At 49.4% G+C, this 19,433-nt stretch overlaps 1 protein-coding gene across 1 annotated transcript; it reads right to left on the bottom strand.

Annotated features, from left to right (window-relative positions):
• Nucleotides 1-898: 898 nt before the first annotated feature.
• gpha2 (glycoprotein hormone subunit alpha 2) lies at nt 899-4,104 on the bottom strand. The gene is made up of 4 exons (XM_072245826.1): nt 3,873-4,104; nt 2,696-2,806; nt 2,187-2,371; nt 899-1,025 (listed from the first exon to the last, which is right to left on the bottom strand). Exons 2-4 carry the CDS (start codon nt 2,784-2,786, stop codon nt 927-929), a joined length of 375 nt encoding a protein of 124 aa, XP_072101927.1. The 5' UTR covers nt 2,787-2,806; nt 3,873-4,104; the 3' UTR covers nt 899-926.
• Nucleotides 4,105-19,433: the final 15,329 nt, after the last annotated feature.

Below are 19,433 nucleotides of genomic sequence, written 5' to 3'. Positions count from 1 at the left end.
TGGTCAGTGAAGTGACCCCGCACCCCCCGTGTCCCTGGGTCTGTCAGTGAAGTGACCCCCCCCCGCTACACCCCGTGTCCCTGGGTCTGTCAGTGAAGTGACCCCCCCCCCCCGCTACACTCCATGTCCCTGGGTCTGTCAGTGAAGTGACCCCCCCCCGCTACACCCCGTGTCCCTGGGTCTGTCAGTGAAGTGACCCCCCCCGCTACACTCCATGTCCCTGGGTCTGTCAGTGAAGTGACCCCGCACCCCCCGTGTCCCTGGGTCTGTCAGTGAAGTGACCCCCCCCCGCTACACTCCATGTCCCTGGGTCTGTCAGTGAAGTGACCCCCCCTCGCCCCGCTACACCCCGTGTCCCTGGGTCTGTCAGTGAAGTGACCCCCCCCCCGCTACACCCCGCGTCCCTGGGTCTGTCAGTGAAGTGACCCCCCCTCGCCCCGCTACACCCCGTGTCCCTGGGTCTGTCAGTGAAGTGACCCCGCACCCCCCGTGTCCCTGGGTCTGTCAGTGAAGTGACCCCCCCCCGCTACACTCCATGTCCCTGGGTCTGTCAGTGAAGTGACCACTCCCCCCCCCGCTACACCCCGCGTCCCTGGGTCTGTCAGTGAAGTGACCACTCCCCCCCCCCCGCTACACCCCGTGTCCCTGGGTCTGTCAGTGAAGTGACCACTCCCCCCCGCTACCCCCCGTGTCCCTGGGTCTGTCAGTGAAGTGACCACTCCCCCCCACTACACCCCGTGTCCCTGGGTCTGTCAATGAAGTGACCCCCCCCCGGCTACACCCCGTGTCCCTGGGTCTGTCAATGAAGTGACTCTCTTCCCCCCCCCCCGCTACACCCCGTGTCCCTGGGTCTGTCAGTGAAGTGACTCCCCCCACCCCGTGTCCCTGGGGCGGTCGGTGTGCTCCCGGTGGGGTCAGTCGGAGCCTCAGTAGCGCGACTGGCGGCACATGTCACAGCGGCAGCTCCGGGCCGAGAAGATGTCCAGCTCCTCCGTCCTCTCGCCGCAGGATAGACTCACCCTCACCTGGAGAACGAGAAGCGAGACCGATCCACGGATAGGGAGAGGGCAGGAAGCTGAAAGGTTGAAGGAGACGGCGGGAGGGGGGAGACAGCGGCCGAGGGTGGTTTATGTCGTAGAGTAACCGGTGAGGAGAGAAGATGTAAAGAGTGCAGAGAATTGAAACGTCGACTGTACCTCTTCCTAGAGATGCTGCCTTCACCAGCAACTTCATGTGTGTTGCAGAGAAAGTTTGCCTGGAGTGATGAGGAGAGTTTTGACAGAGGGCTGAGGGCTAAATGCAAGCGGGTTGGGTGGGACTAGAACCGCAGGTCGTGGGTTAAGGGTGAAAGGTGAGAAGTGTAATGGGAAGATGAGGGGAAACTTCTTCACTCGGAGGGTGGCGAGAGTGTGGAAGTACGGAGTAGGCAGTTTGGAGGCAAGGAGAAGGGGAGTCTCTCCTTATCCACCTGACAGGAGAGACACAGGGGGAGGACTGGTGACAGTCTCGGAGCTTTGACAGAAAGGGGTCAGTCGTTCCAGGACTGGAAAGGTCGCGCCCCTCTTCTCTGTCCGAGGGCGAACAAGTCTGTTCCTGACGAGGTGAGACTCTGCTCTTTTCCAAGATGCTGCCTGGTCGTGGAGGCGTCAGCTCTACATTACAGTGAAGGAGTTTCCCCCGGGTAGAAGTGGCGGCGGGGTCTCTACCAAAGTAGATGGTGGACGGTCGTATGAGCTGGTCCTGGTATGTGACACTGACAATTAATAACGGTTGGGGTCGCCCCGATTTGTAAAAGCAATGGCAAACTATTTCTGTAGAAAAATCATGACCAATGAAAACGCTGGGGGAGCTCAACAGGCTCCAGTTTAAACCAGCAGGACTGGGTAAAAAAAAAAGGAGGCAGTGGGGAGGGATGAAGTAAAGAGCTGGGGGCCATGGAAGGAAGAAAAGGGGCAAGAGCTCCAGAGGTGAGGGAGGAAAGTGGAGGGCACGCCCAGGGAAAGGGGGGGTCGTGCACCCAGAGATAAGGGAGTGGAGGGAGGGCGCACAGAGATAGGGGGCGGAGGTGAGCCCAGGGAAAGTGGAGGGCGCGTCCAGGAAAGGGGAGAGAGGGAGGGAGAAGGGCGAGAGAGTGCGGGAGAGGAAGCGAGGGAGGGGAGGGGACATGACTGGCGAGGTCCACGCACCTTCTCCAGCTTGCCGATTGTACAGCACTGAGACACCGAGGTGATGTTGTGCCTGAACCCGCTGGCCTGCAGCACCGAGAACTTGGAGGGAAAGGCGCTGGACTCGCAGTGACCCACACACGCGTGGCTGACGTGGCTCCCGCGGCAGCTGCTCTGCCCGCCGCTCCGGATGGTCACGTTAAACGCTGCGACAGAGACCAGAGGTTCAACCCCAGAGCCTCTCCGTTCCTGTTCCCCGGACACCTTCGCTGCTCCCGCTTCTCTCTCTGTTCACCTCTGCCTCCCTCTCTCCCCCTTTCCTGTCACTCTCTCCTCCTGATTCCTCCCGTTCCCCTCACCACCTTTCCTCTTCACTCCATTCCTCTCTCATCTCTTCTTCCGTCCCCTCCCCTCTCCAGCGCCCCTCAGGTTTTCCCTCACCGCTCCCTCCTCTCTCCCTATCCCCTCTCCACATTCCCTCCTCTCTCCCTGTCCCCGCTCCACCTCATTTTCACTGATCGGGCACTCACGATAGAGCCGACAGCCGGCTGCGAGCTCCGGGCTCTGGGCGACGGAACCGAGAATGAGTCCAAAGATACGCAAGATCCGAATTCCGGACATCACGGTCGTCCGGTGAAAGCCTGGTGAGGGCCGGAAAGAGAAAAAAACACAGACACATTGAGAATAAACACCCGAGACACACACACACCGAGAATAAACACGATACTGGCACTCTGAGAAATAAACACTAGGCACAAAATATACACCCGACACACACAGACTCTCTCTCTCTCTCTCTCACACACACACACACAGACTCTCTCTCTCTCACACAGACTCTCTCACACACACACTGAGAATGCCCGATCACCGAGACACACACACACACACACACACACGGAGAATAAACAGACACGCACACTGAGAAATAAACACTAGGCGTATACACAGAATATATACCCGACACACACAGACTCTCTCTCTCTCTCTCTCTCTCTCTCACACACACACACACACGCGCGCACACTCTGTCACAAACACATTGAGAATAAGCACCGCACACTTTGTCTGTGTGGGTGTCGGGTGTTTATACTCAATTTGCATGTGTGTAAGAGAGAAAGAGAGAGAAAACACCCAACACACACATTAAGAATAAACACCCGGGCGCGCACACATTAAGAATAAACACCCGAGCGCGCACACACATTAAGAATAAACACCCGATACACACACATTAAGAATAAACACCCGGCACACACACACACATTAAGAATAAACACCCGAGCGCGCACACACATTTAGAATAAACACCCGGCGCACACACATTAAGAATAAACACCCGGCGCACACACATTGAGAATGTACCTGTGTGTGTGCCGGGTGTCTATTTTGTGTGTTTATGTGTGTGTGTCCGGTGTTTATTCTGAATGTGTGTGAGTGAGACAAAACACCCGGCACTCACAGACACATTAAGAAAAAACACCAGACACACACACAGAACAAACACTCGGCACACACACGTTGAATATAATCACACTGGCGTTCGCAACGCACGCAGAATACAAAATCAGGATACATGTCCTACCCCCGACCCAGACGGGAACCTACAGCCACCGTAAACACTGGGTGGGGATCGGCCCTCTGCGCTGCGAGCTCTGGGTTAAGTAAATCAGGGTCGGGACACTCCCTGCAGCGCTCCTTCCCAACCTGGCAGGTCTTGATCCGCGGAATCCCGGCCACTCCGGGTTTGATTCTGGTGTGGTCGACTCCCTGAACAGTTAGGCTGAAGTGTGTTTCATTATGTTCTGCAGTCGTTAAGGACGACTCCACCTTTGGCACCGGTACGTACGCTGTTGGGAGAGCCGGCACTAATGAAGTAACGGCCCTGAGGACCAGGGAGGCTTTCGGGTTCGAGGGTTACAGCACAGGGATTTTAGAAAGTGCTGGAAACCCTCAGAAGGTAAAACCGCGTCTGTGAGAGAGAAGCATTTTTGGGTTGAAACATTATTTAGCACTGGGAGAGATTAATATGCAGATCGATTTTTCATTGGAGCAGTAACGTGGCAGTTAGCGTGACGCGATTGCAACGCTGCCGACTCGGGTTCAATTCAGTAAAGTTCTGGTATGTCCTCCCGTGACCGCGTGAGTTTCCCCCGGGTGCTCCGGTTCCACGTACGGCCCAAAGACGCACTGGTTTGTAGGTTGATTGGTCGCGTAGATGTAACTGGGCAGTGCCAGCCCGTTTGGACGGGAGGGTCTGTTAACGCGCTGTGTTGCTAAATCTAAATTGTAGCAGGGATAGATCGGGCAAAGGAAGTATCTCTGATCGGATCAGATCTCGGATGTACCACTCAGCAAGTATTAAGATACCTGTGATAACATCTGCTGTAGGACATGCCCGGAGAGAAGGAGTAGCAGATACTCCCGGGGACAGGCACTTAACAGTCTGAGGAACATACATTGCCGATAAGAAGTATTCACCGCCCCGCCCAGGAAGTTTTCATGCTTTATAGTTTTACAACATTGAATCACAGTGGATTTAATTTGGCTTTTTGACATTGATCAACAGAAAAGACTCTTTCGTGTCAAAGTGACAAATTGATTGCATGACTATTGAGGTCTGGACTCTGACTTGGCCACTCCAGGGTATTAACTTTGTTGTTTTTAAGCCATTCCTGTGTAGCTTTGACTTTATGCTTGGGGTCATTGTCTTGCCGGAAAACAAATCTTCTCCCAAGTCGCAGTTCTCTTGCAGACTGCATCAGGTTTTCCTCTAGGACTTCCCTGTATTTGCTGCATTCATTTTACCCTCTACCTTCACAAGCCTTCCAGGGCCTGTTGCAGTGAAGCATCCCCACAACATGATGCAGCCACCACCATGTTTCACAGTAGGGATGGTGTGTTTTTGATGATGTGCTGTGTTTGGTTTACACCAAACATAGCGCCTAACCTGATGGCCAAAAAACTCAATTTTGGTTTCATCAGACCACAGAATCTTCTTCCAGCTGACTTCGGAGTCTCCCACATGCCTTCTGGCAAACTCCAGCTGAATTTCATGTGTTTTTTTCCAGCAATGGCTTTCTCATTGCCATTCTCCCATAAAGCTGTGACCGGTGAAGCACCCAGGCAACAGTTGTTGTATGTGCAATCTCTCCTGTCTCAGCCACTGAGGCTTGTAACTCTTCCAGATTAGAAACATAGAAAACCTACAACACAATACAGGCCCTTTGGCCCACAAAGCTGTGCTGAACATGTCCTTACCTTAGAAATTACCCATTGCCCTCTATTTTTCTAAGCTCCATGTACCTATCCAGGAGTCTCTTAAAAGACCCTATCCCATCTGCCTCCACCACTGTCGCCAGCAGCCCATTCCACGCACTCACCACTCTGCGTAAAAAAAATTTACCCCTGACGTAGGTTGATAGGTTCTTGATTAGAAAGGGCATGAAATGTTACGGGGAAAAGGCAGGAGAATGGAGTTGATTCCCACTCCCTCCCTTCTCCCTTCCTCTTTTTCCAACCATGATTCCCCTCTCCCTGTCCCCTTCCCACTCTCAGTCCACAATATATACCGAAGACTTTGGCACGGTACCGTAGAGAGTTGCTAACTAATTTTTTTTTGCACAGAGATTGTTAGGTACGCGGAGTGGGCTGTCAGGGGGAACAAATTTAAGACAGACACATGAACTGTAGGGACATGGACCTCTGTTCTGCTTGGAATACCTGCAGGAAAATTAAACTCAGGGTAATATATGGTGACTTATGGTTGAGTGGGCAGTGAGAAAAGCAAGTGTGATGTTAGCCTTCATTTTGAGAGGACAAGGAATATTAAAGCAAGGATGTGATGCTGAGGCTTTCTAAGGCAGAGTATTGTGAGCAGATGTGGGCCCCTTATCTAAGAGAGGAAGGTGCTGACATTGGAGACAGACCAGAGAAGGTTCATGCGAATAATTCTGGGAATGAAAGGTAATCGTATGAGGAGCATTTGATGGTTGTGTGTCTGTACTCACTGGAATTTAGAAGAATGGGGGGGGGGATCTCATTAAAATGTTGAAAGGCCAATATAGAGCAGATGTAGACAGGATGTTTCCTATAGTGGGGGAGTCTAGGACCAGAGGGCACAGATAGAGTGGATGTGGAGGGGATGTTTCCTATAGTGGGGGAGTCTAGGACCAGAGGGCACAGATAGAGTGGATGTGGAGAGGATGTTTCCTATAGTGGGGGAGTCTAGGACCAGAGGGCACAGATAGAGTGGATGTGGAGAGGATGTTTCCTATAGTGGGGAGTCTAGGACCAGAGGACACAGATAGAGTGGATGTGGAGAGGATGTTTCCTATAGTGGGGGAGTCTAAGACCAGAGGACACAGATAGAGTGGATGTGGAGAGGATGTTTCCTATAGTGGGGGAGTCTAGGACCAGAGGGCACAGATAGAGTGGATCTGGAGGGGATGTTTCCTGTACTGGGGGAGTCTAGGACCAGAGGGCACAGATAGAGTGGATGTGGAGAGGATGTTTCCTATAGTGGAGGAGTCTTGGACCAGAGGACACAGATAGAGTGGATCTGGAGGGGATGTTTCCTGTACTGGGGGAGTCTAGGACCAGAGGGCACAGATAGAGTGGATGTGGAGAAGATGTTTCCTATAGTGGGGGAGTCTAGGACCAGAGGACACAGATAGAGTGGATGTGGAGAGGATGTTTCCTGTACTGGGGGAGTCTAGGACCAGAGGACACAGATAGAGTGGATGTAGAGAGGATGTTTCCTATAGTGGGGGAGTCTAGGACCAGAGAACACAGATAGAGTGGATGTGGAGAGGATGTTTCCTATAGTGGGGGAGTCTAGGACCAGAGGACACAGATAGAGTGGACGTGGAGAGGATGTTTCCTATAGTGGGGGAGTCCAGGAGCAGAGGGCACAGACAGAGTGGATGTGGAGACGATGTTTCCTATAGTGGGGGAGTCTAGGACCAGAGGACACAGATAGAGTGGATATAGAGAGGATGTTTCCTATAGTGGGGGAGACCAGGACCAGAGGGCACTGCCTCAGAGTAGAAGAACAGAGATGAGGAGGAGTTTGTTTTGCCAGAGGGGTCCATTGCCACAGGCAGCTCTGGAGGCCAGGTTTCTGGGTGCATTTAAGGCGGAGGTTGATCGGTTCTTGATAGGTCAGGGCATGAAGAGAGACGGCAGAAGCATGGGGTTGAGAGGAAAATGGATCAGCTGAGCTGGAATGGCAGAGCAGACTCGATTCTGGACTAATTCTGTCCCATCTCTGAGGGTCTTACATGTATTTTGATAATAAATTTACTTTGAACTCTGACCACGTGCAGGCAGATGTGATTAGATTAGCTTCGCAGCCAGCACAAATATGATGGGCTGAAGGATCTGCCCCTGTTCTACGTTGATCAGCGGGAAAGCTGGGGTGACTGCTTCATGCAGGAGGACTTTGGGGACTGCGGTTGTTTCCATGGGAATCCCCACCCAACCATCATGCCCATGCTTGCTTACACAGGAACATAATCTTCATTAAAGTTTAAAGAATCCTCAAACCCTTGGACCAGGTTAGGCGAGTCCCTGTTGAGTAATGGATTAAAATTCTTGCACTGGATCATGATAATTCTTGTTTCGAGATTCCCTCACGCAATATCGAAGTGTCTTTTGAGAGGGGAATAATGACAATCAGTCCCCCCCCCCCACCAAAGGCCTTCTGTTGGGTTTATTACCAATCACTCCTCCTACCTGGAGCATACGTTACCTCTTGAGGGCGCCAGGGTAGCCGTAACGGTTAGTGAGGTGCTCGGGGCAACCTGGAGTTCTGAGTTCAATCCCAGCGCCCTCCGCAAGGAGTCTCTGTACGTCCTCCCCGCGGAATGCGTGGGACTTCCCTGGGTGCTCCGGTTTTCACCCTCAGTCCAAAGACGGTGAATCAGTGATTATAATTTGTCCCGTGGTTAGGTCAGGGTTAAATCGAAGTGTGGCGAGGCTCAAAGGGTCAGCTCCGTGCTGTATCACTAAATAATAAATAATTTTTAAAAACTACAGGTGTCAATCAAAATATCTAAAGATTAAAGAACTTTGAAGATTAGTGTCATTCTCACTTGTGGGTGATGGCTGAAGCAAATGCATCAGAGGCATTTAATAAGCTCTTAGATAGACACGTGGGTGATAGAGAAGTGGAGGGAAGAATCTTAGATTGATCTTAGGTTGAAAGGTTGGCACAATATTGCCAGCCGAAGGGCCTGTACTGTGCTGTAATGTTCTACGTGCATTATTTGCACGGCAATGACCAACACAGGCTGAGGAGAGCCCGCAATTGTCACCCTGCATCGGGCATCAACACAGCACACCCGCTACTCTCTAACTTTTGGACTGTGGGGAGAAACCAGAGCACGCGGCGGAAACCCACACGGTCACGGGGAGAACATATAAACTCCTTACAGACAGTGGCGGGAATTGAGCCCTGATCTTCCAATCATAAAGCATTGCACAAACTGCTATGCCAGGGTGCCAAGCAGAAACCCGAATAAAATAGCTAAAATAAACTTACTTCAGGTAACCAGAGATGGTAATGGGGACAAGCTCCCACTACCTATTAAATGCTCCCAATGGCATGCGTCTCAAATAGCCTCTGACAACCCAGTCCATGGGTGGCTTACTAGCTAATCCCCACGGAACCGTTTCTACTGACAGGGGAGGGGCACCTTATAACCAGTCGCTTCGGGCAGAGGGGGCTCATCAGCCTCGGTTGGCAGCTCATCCAGGAGAAGGAAAACTCTGATCTCAAACTTCCGCTGCCTTGCAGCTACACCCACTCATAGGGGAGGCTTCATAAAAACCTGGAGCTGGCAGTCCAACGTTAAGTGGCAACTCCTGCGAGGCCCCTGATGCAAAACTGTATTGGTCTCTGCCAATCCTTTGGATTCGTCAGAGGGGGAGCCTGCTGCATGGGCAACAGCTGGTTCTCCATACTGTACTGCCCTGGACTACTTATCTTGTAGACAGCTAGGATGCGACATCCAATGGTCGACCCCAGTGAACGGAGGGCGTCACAGGGGAGGTGGCTGCCAAGTGTGAGACTCTGCAAGACAGCCTGAGACTCTCTAAAAATGAGTTTCCAGATTGGCACTGGGAATAAGGAAAGAGTTTGGGGGTGTAGCTACAGTGGAAAAGAGAGGAAGAAAGCTGTGGTTTAGTTGGTCATACCAGACTTTGTGGTGTGGTTTGGGATCCCATTGCAGCCAAGGGGGATTCTGTTACTGGGGAGGATTGTCGAGTGACAGGGTTAGAGAAATGGGAAAGGGCCCATTCGAGGCCTTTGCTTACCCTAGAGCCAAATGTGGGTCTGTGAGGTCCCTGCTGTCTACGTGGAGTTTGCTTGTTCTCCCTGTGACCCCATGTCTCTGTTTTTGTTTCACAATTGGGATTGAAGGTTAACGCTCCTAGTTTGTAGGTGAGTGATCAAATCGTGTGTGTGTGGGGTGGGGGAAGTGTGGTTAATGTGAATGTGGGGAGGACAAGAAAAATGAACATTGGATTAATGTAAATAGGTGGTTGATGTTTGGCCTGAACTCGGAGACCCCGTTTCCATTGCTGTACCCCTGATTCTGTGGGAGGGTGATGGGGTGGGGTATGACTGTGTGGTGGTTCATTGCTCATCAATGATCAATCCTCCAAAAATACATCTCCTCACTTTTCTCCACCTGCTGTTTCTCTGTGCATCCAACCAATCCTCGATCGTGTGGCGCCCACGACTACTTTCACGATCAACAACAGCAATTGCAAACTAGTTAATATCAATACCAGAATTTTGAGGAATCCAGAACAGCGACTGCTGAAGAGAAGAGGAGGCACGGGAAGAATCCTACTGCCCAAGTTCCCTTGTCCCCACTGGTCCAGAGTCTGCAGATCCAGAACTGGCCTCTACAGTCACCAACAATGGTGCCGTGCTCCTGAGGACCCCTTTCCCCTCCTGATCTTCTCAAGTGAAGAACCAGCCTTCAATACCAATTCCATTCACATCCAGATTATCATTATCTAAAATAAACACAGAGTCTTATCACCAACCCTTCTGGCATACCACAGGTTTCCAATCATAAAATCTATACTTTGCCTTCAGCATCTCCCTTCCATCACCAAAACCATTTCAGATCCAATTTGCTAGATTATCTGGATCACAAGGGCCTTTCAAGATGAGTCCCCCATGTGGGACTTTGTCAAAGGTAGTCATGTTAACCACCGAGTCAATATGATTAAAAATTAATCTGATTAATTAAATGGAATCTTCCCTTACGATACCATTCTGAATATCCTAATCAATCCCTGCCTCTCCAAGTGCAGATTAATCCTATCCCTTAAAAGGTAGCCAATAAATTCCCTACCACGGATATAACACTCACCAGTCTTTAATTCTATGGATTATTCTTCGGGCCCTTCTTGAACAAAGGTCCGAACTTGTCCTGTAGCTATCTAGCACCTGAGACCAGTGAAGGCTTGAAGGTTGCTGTCAGAATGACCCATGTGTCTCCCAAAGAGATGGAAAGGTGTGGTACTAGGGAGAAGGCTGTTGGGACTGTGAATTGAGGAGGAGGGGCAATGCGGTGTGAGAGAAGATCAGCTGACTGACAAGCTATGGGAAGGAATAAAAGGGCCTTTCCTGGTTGGCTGCCAGTCACTAGTGGGCAGATACACTTGTGAAATTTAAGAGACTACTAGACAGGTATATGGAGGAATTTAAGGTGGGGGGTTATATGGGAGGCAGGGTGTGAGGGTCGGCACAACATTGTGGGCCGAAGGGCCTGTACTGTTCTATGTTCTCTGTACCCTGGGGGTCAGTGCTGAGTCCACTACCTTTCAAGTTATATGTCAGTGATCTGGATGACAGAATTGATGGCAGGGGCAGGTAGTGTTGAGGAACAGGGAGTCTGCAGAAGGACTTGGATAAAAGGTTGGGAGAATTTAATTTTGTTTATTTAGAGATACGACACAGTAACAGGCCCTTCTGGCCCAAAGGGCCTCTGCTGTTCGTTTACACCCAAGTGACCCATTAACTGTCCTGTGACAATGTTTCATGTAGATGTGCTCAGTGACAGGGAGGGATTTACCCATGATGGACTGGGCCGTATCCACTGCCTCTTGTCAGATTTTTGGTTCAAGGGCATTGGTGTTTCCATACCAGGCTGTGATGCAGCCAGTCAATATACTCTCACCACACACTAATAGAAGTTTGTCAAAGTTTTAGTTTGACCAACTTCTACAGATGAAGAATGGATGCTAATTTTGAAACTCAGGCAGCATACTTCACTCTCCATGCCATGTTAACCTGTTTCAGTTAAACACCTTGGATAAAGGCACACTAACCCATCCATTTCAGCTGGTTACAAGCATACAGTAGAGATGTCTAAGGACTTGCAAGATTTTCCGTGCATTTGGTGTCCTGGGGTTGTCCTGAAGCACATCTCCAACTGACCAATTCTATTTCAACCCTGTCCTCTTTTAATCGTGGATTTCAGATGTGGGAGGAAACTAGGGCACCCGAAGAAGACCCACACGGTCACAGGGAACATGTACAAGTTCCTTACAGACAGTGGTGGGAAATTAACCTGGGTTGGTGTGGGAATCAGGTACCTATGTTATTTTTTGGTCTGTAGGGGCCAGGTATCTATTTTCTGTCTGTACTGTATGTTGTGGTCCATTTATTATGGTAAAGGGTGTGGTAGAAGCAAATAAGTACAGTTACACATTCACTCTTGGACTAGTTGTTAGCCTGAGGGAGTGAGCCACGGGGGATGATAGTTTTGTAAACCGCTTAAGTACACTAACTTTGCTGATTGGAACACTAAATTAGTTTGACTGCTAAATACACTTAGTATATATCTAGTTAGAATGCTTAGATTTGAATGCTGAGGTCACTATATCGCTAATTTAGTTTGGTTAGCTTTTTATCAATACAAGTTCCTGATCAGCTGCAGGGGCAGCAGCTTGCTCTCTGTATCGTCCGGCCCGGGCTTGTGTGTCGCATCGACAGCCAGGATGCAATGTCCATGGTCGACCCTGACCAACGGAGGCCGCACAAGCTGCAGACACCAGAAATATAACATTTAAAACAAAACCATAAAACTGCTCAAAGTCTGCACACACAAACTGCCGGAGAGGCTCAGCATCTATAGAGAGAGGAGTAAACAGTAAAGCTTCAGGCCAAGACCCTTCATCAGGTCTGCGCGAGGGAGACAGAAAGATCTCCGAGCGGGCATGAAAGTTCGTCAAGCTGAAACATTGGTGCTGTTTCTCCCCCCGCAGAGGCTGCCTGACCTACCGAGTGTTTTGCCATGGTCACTTTTTGCCTTGCATGGACTGTGGTGAGAGACACTGGCAACCCTCTCTCTGCGAGAGGTTGGGCAGTGCATTATTTCAATGTGACCGGGTGGATTTCCTAGTACTCATTCCCAGGATGTGGGTGTTTCCCACGCCTAGATGTCCCTGAGAGGATAGAGGTTCAGGACCTGGACCCAAAGACAATGAAAGGAGAGGGTCAATTTCCAGCTTTTGATTAGGATTAAAAAATATTAGCTTTATGTCACACAGACATTGAAACATGCAGTGAAATGCATCGTTTGCTGTCAAATCAAATCAGCGAGGATCATGTGCGACGCAGTCCGCAATCGTCACCAAACTTCTGCTGCCAACATAGCATGCCCACCACTCACAAACTCCAACCCATACGTCTTTGGACTGTGGGCAGATACAGGATCATCAGGAGGAAATCCACACGGTCACGGGGAGAACGTACAAACTCCTTACAGACAGCGGCGGTATTCGAACCCCGATCAATGATTGCTGTTGAGCGATATGCTAGACATTATGTTACTGTGTCACCTGTATGGGTTGGGAAGGGGTGCCTAGCTTGTGTGGGGGCACATGAGCTGTCACTTTTGCTCTTCTCAGTGGCAGGACTCATGGGAGGTACTGCCGAAGCCTTGTGGGGTAAATCCTGTGGGCAAGATCATGGGCAGTGCACTGGTGTTGGAGGGAAAGAGAGCCTGGGCACGTGCATGGGCTGCTGGTCAAAGGAGACCACTCTGTCATAGAGTCAGAGAGATACGGCATGGAATCAGGCCCTACGGCCCATCACATCCGTGCTCACCATCGACACAAGGCTTGGTGTAGGAAAATACAAGCCACAGTGCATCAAGTCATCAGGGTGGCCCGAGTGTGGATTTAGCACCATTCTCTCCAGGGTTACACTGCTCAACACTGATGTTGATTCTCCTGGAGGCCACCTCTGGTTCAGGAGCCTGATGGTTGAGGGGTAATAACTGTTCCTGAATCTGGTGGTGTGGGACCTGAGGTTCCTGTACCTCCTTCCCGATGGAATCAGTTCAGAGTTGAGGTTATCCTCACTGGTTCAGGAGCCTGATGGTTGAGGGTAATAACTGTTCCTGAACCTGGTGGTGTGGGACCTGAGGCTCCTGTACCTCCTTCCCGATGGAATCAGTTCAGAGTTGAGGTTATCCTCACTGGTTCAGGAGCCTGATGGTTGAGGGTAATAACTGTTCCTGAACCTGGTGATGTGGGACCTGAGGCTCCTGTACCTCCTTCCCGATGGAATCAGTTCAGAGTTGAGGTTATCCTCACTGGTTCAGGAGCCTGATGGGTGAGGGGTAATAACTGTTCCTGAACCTGGTGGTGTGGGACCTGAGGCTCCTGTACCTCCTTCCCGATGGAATCAGTTCAGAGTTGAGGTTATCCCCTCTGGTTCAGGAGCCTGATGGTTGAGGGTAATAACTGTTCCTGAACCTGGTGGTGTGGGACCTGAGGCTCCTGTACCTCCTTCCCGATGGAATCAGTTCAGAGTTGAGGTTATCCTCACTGGTTCAGGAGCCTGATGGGTGAGGGGTAATAACTGTTCCTGAACCTGGTGGTGTGGGACCTGAGGCTCCTGTACCTTCTACCTGATGGCAGCAGTGAGAAGAGAGCAGGTCCTGGGTGGTGGAGGTCTCTACTGATGGACGCTGCTGTCCTGTGATAATGTTTCATGTAGATGTCCTCAGTGACGGAGAGGGTTTTACCCGTGATGGACTGGGCCGTATCCACTGCCTTTTGTAGGATTTTTGGTTCAAGGGCATTGGTGTTTCCATACCAGGCAGTGATGCAGTCAGTCAATAAACTCTTTGCCACACATCCATAGAAGTTTGTCAAACTCAGGCAGCATACTTCACTCTCGATGCCATGTTAACCTGTTTCAGTTAAACACCTTGGATTAAACACTAACCCATCCACTTCAGCTGGTTACAAGCATACAGTAGAGATGTCTAAGGACTTGCAGGATTTTCCATACATTTTGTGTCCTGGGGTTGTCCTGAAGCACATCTCCAACTGACCAATTCTATTTTAACCCTGTCCTTTTTTAATCGTGGGAAAAGAAGCATCCAGTAGGTAGAAGATTAGAGAGATTAGTTTTATTTCTCATGATGAAGTGTCTCATCCCAAAACATCCACTGTTTATTCCCCTCAATAGATGCTGCCTGACGCGCAATTTGTATGTGTTGCTCTGGATTTCCAGCCTCTGCAGAATCTTACATGTTTACTTGTCACACATCCATTGAAACAGGCAGTGAAATGTGACGCTTGTGACAAATCAAACCAGCCAGGATTGTGCTGAGCACGGTTCTCAAGTGTTGCTACACCTCTGGCACCAACACAGCATACCAACTCACTAACTCTAACCCATACGTCTTTGGGACGAGGGAGGAAACCCACAGTCACAGGAAAAATGTTCAGACTCCTTACAGACAGTGACACGATCTAATCCCGATGGGTGATTCCTGTAAAGCATTGTGCTAACCACTATGCTTCTGTGTCACCTGTGTCGGTTGGGAAAGGGTGCCTAGCTTGTGTGGGGGCCCATGAGCTGTCTCCTGGTGGCAGGAGTTCCAGGAATGAAAGGGCTAGCGTACGAGGAACGTCTGGCAGCTCTTGGGCTGTATTCCCTGGAGTTCAGGAGAATGAGGGGAGATGTCCTAAAAACATTCTGAATGTTAAAAGGCCTGAACAGATTAGATATGGCAAAGTTATTTCCCATAGTAGGGGATGCTAGGACAAGAGGGCACGACTTCAGGATTGAAGGACGTCCATTTAGAGCAGAGATGCGGAGAATTTACTTTAGTCAGAGGGTGGTAAATCTGTGGAATTTGTTGCCACGAGCAGCTGTGGAGGCCAAGTCATTGGGTGTATTTAAGGCAGAGGTAGATAGGTTCTTGATTAGCCAGGGCATCAAAGGGTACGAGGAGAAGGCAGGGGAGTGGGGAGGACTGGAAGAATTGGATCAGCCCATGACTGAATGGTGGAATGGACTCGATGGGCCAAATGGCCTACTTCTGCTCCTATATCTCATGGTCTTGTGGGTTTGGGAGGTAGTGCCAAAGCCTTGACTTACTAACCTTAACCTCAGAATGTGGGAGGAAAACTGGAGCACCTGGAGGAAACTCACATGGTCACGGGGAGAACATACAAATTCCTTACAGACAATGGTAGGAATTGAATCCAATCGGTAAAGTGACTATTCAATCTGCCAAGTTATCAAAGTCAATGAATTACAAACACTGACAAGGTGGTGGAGAGTTTCCGGAGAACACTTGGGAACCAGTGCCAGGATTGGGAGATGTGTCTCATGGACCAGTTAGGAAACAGCCTTACCATCAGGGTTACGGCCTGCCTTACATACCTTAGAGTCCACATCTGCGACACCTCCATCATCTGATACAGGTGCATACCAAATTTAGGGCAAGGTCCTTAGGAGTCCTCAAGATGTCACGACAAAGTGTATGAACATCCCGCCTGTCAATACTGCTTACTTTACCCCAGCTGATGAACACTGGGAAGAACTATATGGTTATAACACTGAGAGCAGTAGGAGCTACTTGGGGCCATGTCCACCGCCAAGGCTGGGTAAGTAGTGACACACAGAACCCGTAAGACATACAGTATTGTGCAAAACTATGAGAAACCAGGCAAGGTCATTTGATTCCAAACAATTGGTTTATTGATCATTTCAGAATGTATCTCTGCTGCTTCCCGCTCCCTCCCCTCTCCCTTCCCCTTTTCCCAACCATGATTCCCCTCTCCCTGCCCCCTTCCCACTCTCAGTCCACAATAGAGACCCAGGTCAGAATCAGGTTTATCATCACTCACGTATGTCATGAAATTTGTTTTGTTTTTTTGTGGCAGCAGCCTTGTTCCCTCTAAGGTGTGCATGCGGGCACAGACATCTTTAGCTACTAACGCACAAATGAATTTGAACTGTGAAGTCAGAACGGGTTCCAGCACTGGAAAGTCTTTGCTTTCTTAGGAGGTTAAGGACAAACCAGGGTAGGGAAATAAATGAGAGGGATCTGAGAATGCAGGTCCACAATTCATTGAAAGTGGTGTCACAGGCAGATAAGAGCTTTTGGCACGTTGGGCTTCATAAATCAAAGTATTGAGTACAGGAGATGGGGTGTTAAATTGAGGTTGCATAAGACATTGGTGAGTATTGTCACCTACCTACAGGAAAGGTATCAATAAGATTGAAAGTGGTTAGAAGGATATTGCTGGGATTTGAGGACCTGTGTTACAGGAAAAGGATGAATAGGTACTGAGAAGCCTTGTGCTAACCACTACACTACCTTGCTGCACCAATCTTCTACGATATTTATGCACAATTTATTCCAGTTCCATCCTTTAACGTCTAACTTTATTCTTATATAATTGTTTATTCTTTATAAATGTTGAATGCTTTTCCTTTCTTTTGCACGTCACACCAAGACACCTGAATCAGGTTTATTATCACCGGCATGTGATGTGAAATTTGTTAACTTAGCGGCAGCAGTTCAATGCAGCACATAATCTAGCAGAGAGCAAAAAATTAATAATAAATAAAATAAAACATAATAATACAAGCAAGTAAATCACTTACATATATTGAATAGATTTAAAAAATGTGCAAAAACAGGAATACCGTATATTAAAAAAAAGTGAGGTAGTGTCCAAGGTACAATATCCATTTAGGAATCGGATGGCAGAGGGGAAGAAGCTGTTCCTGAATCGCTGAGTGTGTGCCTTCAGGCTTCTGTACTGATGGTAACAGTGAGAAAAGGACATGCCCTGGGTGATGGAGGTCCTTAATAACGGACGCTGCCTTTCTGAGACACTGCTCCCTGAAGATGTCCTGGGTACTTTGTAGGCTAATACCCAAGATGGAGCTGACTAGATTTACAACCTTCTGCAGCTTCCTCCGGTCCTGTGCAGTAGCCCCTCCACACCAGACAGTGATGCAGCCTGTCAGAATGCTCTCCACAGTACAACTACAGAGATTTTTGAGTTGATTTGTTGACATGCCAAATCTCTTCAAACTCCTAATAAAGTATAGCTGCTGTCTTGCCTTTTTTATAACTGCATCGATATGTTGGGACCAGGTTAGATCCTCAGAGATCTTGGCATCCAGGAACTTGAAGCTGATCACTCTCTCCACCTCTGATCACTCTATGAAGATTGGTATGTGTTCCTTCGTCTTACCTTTCCTGGAGTCCACAATCAGCTCTTTTGTCTTACTGATGTTGAGTGCCAGGTTGTTGCTGCGGCACCACTCCACTAGGTGGCATATCTCACTCCTGTACGGCCTGTCATCACCACCTGAGATTCTATCAGCAATGGTTGTATCATCAGCAAATTTGTAGATGGTATTTGAGCTATGCGTAGCCACACAGTCATGTGTATGCAGAGAGTAGAGCAGTGGGCTAAGTGTTGATCGTCAATGAAGAGGATGTGTTATCACCAATCCACACAGATTGTGGTTTTCCAGTTAGGAAGTCGAGGATCCAATTGCAGAGGGAGGTACAGAGGCTCAGGTTCTGCAGCTTCTCAATCAGGATTGTGGGACTGATGGTATTAAATGCTGAGCTGTAGTCAATGAACAGTATCTTGACGTAGGTGTTTGTGTTCTCCAGGTGGTCTAAAGCCGTGTGGAGAGCCACTGAGATTGCGTCTGCCGTTGACCTATTGTGGCGATAGGCAAATTGCAATGGGTCCAGGTCCTTGCTGAGGCAGGAGTTCAGTCTAGTCATGACCAACCTCTCAAAGCATTTTATCACTGTCGATGTGAGTGCTACCGGGCGATAGAGCTACCACACCAAATTCCTAGTACATATACATCCTGTGGGTAGTGGGTCGTGGCTCCATATGTCACTACTACAGGGCGTGACGACCCTGCCTTACACGAGTCCCGGGCTCAGCTGGCTCCGGCTGACAGTACCCAGTATGGGCCCCTATCCAGGGTTACGGATCCCACTGCCTTGTGGGTATCTTCGGGAGAAGAGAAGGCTGAGGAGTAAACCCTACACAAATCCAGAGTGGAGCCCCTAAGGCGGTTGGAGGACGTATCACGTCACCTCCCGGCAGCTCCTGCAGCCAAGCTGATGCCAAATGTACTGCTTTGCATTCCTATGGATCACATCCGCGAGGCCGAGAGGGGGATCTTGATGTCTGGGCAGCCCAGGATTTCCATATTCATATCCCAGGTCTGCGCCCCGGAAAACCGGGTGCATCCATTGGCTACTTAGACAGACAAAGCCATTAATTAAGTAATTAATACCTCCTGTGCTCAAAAAAGTGGCTGCTGTTGTGGATGTTCATGGTCTTCTGCTGCTGTAGCCCGTCCACTTCAAGGTTCGATGTGTTGTGTGTTCAGAGACGTTCTTCTGCACACCACTGTTGTAACGTGTGGTTATTTGAGTTACTGTCAGCTTGAGCCAGTCTGGCCATTCTCCTCTGATCTCTCTCATTAACAAGGCGTTTTCACCCACAGAACTGCTGCTCACTGGATGTTTTTTTTGTGTTTATAAACTCTTTTTTCTCTGTAAACTCGAGAGACTGCCGTGCATGAAAATCCCAGAATATCAGCAGTTTCTGAATTACTGAAACCACCCCGTCTGGCACCAACAATTATTGCACCGTCAGTCACTTAGATCACATTTCTTCCCCATTCTGATGTTTGGTCTGAACAACAACTGAACCTCATGACCACACCTACATGCTTTTATGCATTGAGTTGGCTGAGTTAATATTTTTACGAACAAACAGGTGTGATCAGGTGGATACTATAGAGAGAGTGCAGAGGAGATTTACAAGGATGTTGCCTGGATTGAGGAGCATGCCTTATGAGAATAGGTTGAGTGAACTTGGCCTTTTCTCCTTGGAGCGACGGAGGATGAGAGATGACTTGATAGAGGTGTGTAAGAT

The sequence above is a fragment of the Mobula birostris genome, chromosome 28 (assembly GCF_030028105.1).
Source record: "Mobula birostris isolate sMobBir1 chromosome 28, sMobBir1.hap1, whole genome shotgun sequence".
In the NCBI taxonomy this organism is placed as follows: domain Eukaryota; kingdom Metazoa; phylum Chordata; class Chondrichthyes; order Myliobatiformes; family Myliobatidae; genus Mobula; species Mobula birostris.
This window is presented reverse-complemented; position numbering and strand designations above follow the sequence as displayed.

Coding starts and splice junctions, on each gene's coding strand:
- gpha2 (XM_072245826.1), bottom strand. CDS start 2,786: ATGTCCGGAATTCGGATCTTGCGTATCTTTGGACTCATTCTCGGTTCC. Junction 2,372..2,695: donor AGCCGGCTGTCGGCTCTATC/GTGAGTGCCCGA, acceptor TCTCTGTCGCAG/CGTTTAACGTGACCATCCGG. Junction 1,026..2,186: donor CAATCGGCAAGCTGGAGAAG/GTGCGTGGACCT, acceptor CTCGTTCTCCAG/GTGAGGGTGAGTCTATCCTG.